Genomic DNA, 4843 nt, shown 5'->3' with positions numbered 1-4843 from the left:
TAAACCTGCTATGTTCTCCCAATTCAAAAGATCCCGCCTCCCCCTCCACTTTTGCTCGTTGTGATTCCGGCAATTTACCCAGCCGCCCAAGGCCACCCGTGGCCAGCAATGGTTTTCTGTTTTAGTTTATGTCAGCCGACTGAGTATTTGAGTTAGTCGGACCTCATGCCCATTGTTCCCTACAAATTGCGAAAGAGACCTGTTATTATTATTTCATGGAATACTTCTCACTATTCATGACAATGTCCCCTTTTCGCGGAATCCCCACTACCTATTTTGACTGCAAACGCATGATCATGCCAACGGTATGCCACCCACAAGTTGGGAATAAACATGGATCATAGCGGACACACTGCGCTGGGACTCTGTGCTTGGGTCCGGGTCAGCATCATAAGACACCCGCTTTGCGGACCGCGTAGCAAGCATACGTTTGCGTTCTCTGGGTTGGCCCGGAGCTAAGAACCAGAAGGAATTTATTTTCACCTGGACTCACCTTTGGGACAAGCCTGAAGAGCACCACAACACAGCGGGCAAGGTTCACCATCACGACAGTCGGCGTGATATGATACGCGATCCGTTGCACACCTGCGGGCACTGGCAATAGTCGGCCGGTCACAGAGCACACAAAAGCCTTAGTCTGCGTTCGAAGACCGGCATCTGGGTTGAGATGCAATATCGTCGACCACCAACGGCAGGCCGTCAGTTGCAGACTTTGAGCCTTGGCGCAGCAGGATTTTCCTCTGAACTATCGCTCGCTTAAAGATGGCTGTGGACTTCCTGGATTCCAGCCTCTGAAGCGTATCCATCACTCAGTTCAGTTGTTCACGAAAGCATTCAAAAGTTGTCGGCGGTGGTTTGGGAACAAGTGTAAGGGGTACACGGTTTTCCAGTAGGTTGTAATCCGACAGCAATTGTTGGTGGATTGAGAAACAAGCTAAGAAAGAGTCAATGGTGAATGGTTCTGTGAGAATCAGGTTTCGCGGATATATCAATATAACCAGACGAACAAGAAATCCAGAATTCAGATCAGCGTAACAAATAGCACGTATGTATTCGAATTGGCGAATATGTAGAGCACATGGAATATTAAAACAGGAGAATAATGAATAGAGCAACGAATAGAGCATCAGTCATGTTCATCACAGGTTCTTACTGCTCATATCGAACTGATCTCGAAATAAAGGGAACGGGTATGTGCAGGGGAGCCACATCGCCTGCTGGAAAGTGCATGTGCATTCTCCAGCACAGATGTCAACAGTCTGGGAGCATCTGGGTGTTTGTACCACGAACTATAAGTCAACTTATGTAGCCTGACCTCATCTTGCTTGTTCCAACACTTTCACACGGCAGCCTCAGCGGTGTGCGTGCATGGCCCATTTTCGGGTGATGTAAAACCAGCGGGCTGTAAGATAGGAAACAAATCTGGGATTGGTGAGGTACAGTAGTTGCAGGTCTCGCCGGAATCTGTGTGCTTGTAATACGATGAGCAAAAAACCTACTGTACAGCTTTGTGCAGGCGAGCCAAACTAGAAATATGTGCCGGCTGTTCGCAGAATGTGTAGCTCCCATCAACCCTCTAAATGAACAGTTATCATTGTGAATGAGTATAACTCTTTACGTAACCTGTCACTCGCTCCTTGGAGTGTTGCTCACTAACGCTAACGTAACCCGTTAGCCAAATTATCTGATGCAGTACACATCCTTGGTGTCAGTGTTTTTACATCGCTAGTCATAAGAAACCTGGCTCGCTCTTGGATAGCTCTTAAAGAGGATAGGTGTCTGCGTGTCTACCCATTAGGCGTTCCGTATGAGCCAATAACATCCAGGCGACAATCTTGCTGACGATTGTGTATGTCATTCCCACCAGCAGTTTACGGGAATCTCGCGGTACTCTGGAATGGGTGTTTTCAAAGTACACCTGGAATGCGTCGGAACAACGCTATCTGCTGCCATCAGGAGAAGCGTACGTGGCTACGGTGACCCTCCTCTGACTGGCAAGCAAGCGCGCATCCGGTCTCCCGAAGTTTAGCCAAAACCGGAGGTTTATCGTCTGCCACAAACCTTAACTATGCGTCACTTACTCAACATAGCCGGTCGATACTTCCGGCGGTGGTTACATATATCCTGAGTGGTGTAGTGGTCTGGCTACCCAATAAGTTAGTTTACCAGGAGTGTGTGGCAAAGAAGTAAAAATAATTACGCTAGGTTGGGTATACAAAAATAAAGAGATCAGATGGAACAGACTCACTAACAATTGTTCTCTTTAAAGTAGTTCGTCGTTGGCCCAGGTCAGCGAATAAACAATAGTCCAATTATGTTGGTCCAGTTCCCACATATAATAGATTCCGAAGATGTCTGAAATGTTTTGGTACCAGAGTTAGTACATGAGACTCGCGAATGACCGCTGCAAGCGCGAGCGAAATCAGAAGAGAGAGCCGAAGCGCGCGACCACCCTTGTATTATGTGAAATTGTACAAGTGCGCATTTTTGTAGTTTTTCGTATTCAAACAAAAACCGATTATGCAATTGATGAAGTACGTAGTGTTATAATGGAAGTAAAATAAAGGTACAAAACGCCACAGTGGTAAGAATCCTGCCGAATTTATCCACCACCACCTCACATGACGACGTTCCATATTTCAGAAGACGATACAGCTACCAATTTCTCAACGAATGCTGATGAAGCCATTTCCTAACCCATAGAACACCAATATCTGCGCCAAATTTTCGGAAGGAGACCAGTCAAAACAAATCGCAAAAAAGTGATGGCAGACGAGGGTGATTTTTGGATCGACCACATATGCAAAGAAGTGCAAAATTTTGACACTAAAGTTTTATTTGCTACACAAGGGTTTTGCGGAGGCACGTCAAGGCACGTCATTCCATATATTGATGCTGGAAACTGAGCCAATCAGAGCGTCGAACTTTCAGTGCCTGCCATTTCAGTTTTGGTCCGTTGCTTTGTCTGGATGAGCACCCACTTGTCGTTGTTCGGGCGGGTGCTGTTTGTGGTTTGGAGATAAGGAGCCACAGAAACCCGCTGAAATGCCACCACCTGAAAGAATTACACTGGCCCTGTGAAGCTGTGTCCCCCACCTATGCTTGGTTCTAGTGGTCGTGTAGTTCTACCGGTTGTAATTTGGGGTCCCCAACCACCTGACCACCCGGTAACATGTATATTGGCATCCCCGGACGGTTTGGATCTAGTAACTGGATCTCAAGATGGCACTCTCATCCTATGGAGCAGTCGAAAGTCTTCCGAGTATATACCAAAGTGGATGGTTATCGGTCATCACACAACGGTCCGGAATATTTGCCTTGCTGAATCTGCGGGTCATGGACTTAGGAACTCCTTTTTCAGCCATTCGGATGCAGGGTAAGTATTTTTTCCAATGGTGTGTGAAATTTTCTCATTTTCCACAACATGCACGTTCCCTATGAGGTGCCTGGTGAATGAGTGTTCATTCCTGGTGCCATCCTGAAAACTCGGGGATTACTTGCAAAATGTGCAAGTGTCGTTCTACAATGAATATGCGCGCAAAATCGACAACTAGTGCGCGTTTTAAGCGGTCCAACTAAGAGGTGCAACGACGTACGACATTCACAGGTCGACACATCCGACGTAAAATAATTTCCAGAAATGTTTTAGATTAAAGCTGTACCTAAACTACTTCAATCACATGGCCTAGTCAGATCTCTTTCTGTTGCTTTTGGATCATAGATTTTGCCGATATTCGGCGATGGGGAACCAATGCCACCAAATTTAAGCGGAAGTTTTAGTGGACAATTTCATTTTTGTTGAAATCACTGCGAGTGCCCTTTTTTAAATAGAAACCCAGTATCGAACCCCCTCAGTTGGCGGGAACGTTTTTCTTTACAAAAAACGCGCGTTCCCATTAAGTATTCCGCTTACAGTTCTGGACAGCCAGTTGGCAGTCATCGGAACTTTTGGCTTTGTGTAACTCCGATGCAGTTGGAGGTTCATATCGGTAAAAAACCTCGAGAACGGCAACAACCGGCGAGCTGAATAATCATTCAGCTTGCACGCTTTGTGGTCTAGGTGCGTTTCCCGCTCCTGCTATGTCATCCTTATATGTTTTATATGTCGTTCTTTCACTCACTGAAGAATTCTGGGTTTAGCCGCAATGGCTTTCTGGCATTCCAAAACTTTTGCACGTCACGAGGAGACTGGACCTTACCGTGGTGTGCGTTTCCCCTGCTATGTCATCCTTATATGTTTTATATGTCGTTCTTTCACTCACTGAAGAATTCTGGGTTTAGCCCCAATGGCTTTCTTTCTTTCCAAAACTTTTGCACGTCACGAGGAGACTGGACCTTACCGTGGTGTGACGGTTTGCGCACCTCAGAGATCCATTGAGCTATACTGGAGAGTGTCCCGCGACACTCACAGAATCTCATACCAGGTTGGTCAATGGTTAGAGGTCTGTCGAACACAGTCTCCTGGCCCTCCAGGTTGGGGGTTGGAACATGTGGCGACTTGTTCCGTAGAAATGCTAATGCATTTGCATTTCCCGCAAAACACCGCTACCTTGCGGTTAGGCTTTTGAGCCAAAGGCTTTGGTTGAGGACCCTAATCGTCCTCCTGTCTAGGTGTGGGCGCCCTGGCAGTATCCCAGCCCACGTACAATTATGAATTGCACATACACAAATAAACTCATGCCACATCGGCCGTCGCGTGGTGCCATCAGCCGGGTCGCCTTACTTGCTGCATACAGCAGGGCGGGTAAGCGAAAATAGGCTACTGCTGACGCCTCCCTTCTTTCTCCTTCACATGCTTTTTCTTCCCCCCTCCCCACCCCATTAATAACTCTCTCCTTGTAGG

The 4843-nt window shown here is 46.9% G+C and overlaps 1 protein-coding gene across 1 annotated transcript in view; it reads left to right on the top strand.

The window, feature by feature from the left end:
- Window positions 1-3098: 3098 nt before the first annotated feature.
- Window positions 3099-4843, top strand: part of T265_12883 (hypothetical protein) — a gene marked incomplete at both ends in the record, with an annotated part of 54596 nt that continues 52851 nt past the window's right edge. The window contains one exon of the mRNA XM_009166058.1: window positions 3099-3376. Coding sequence (XP_009164322.1) covers window positions 3099-3376 — 278 coding nt within the window. The remainder of the gene's footprint in view (window positions 3377-4843) is intronic.

Source organism: Opisthorchis viverrini (assembly GCF_000715545.1).
Source record: "Opisthorchis viverrini unplaced genomic scaffold opera_v5_21, whole genome shotgun sequence".
Taxonomy (NCBI): Eukaryota; Metazoa; Platyhelminthes; class Trematoda; order Opisthorchiida; family Opisthorchiidae; genus Opisthorchis; species Opisthorchis viverrini.
The sequence above is the reverse complement of the archived record's forward strand: the minus strand, read 5'-3'. Positions and strand labels throughout refer to the sequence as shown.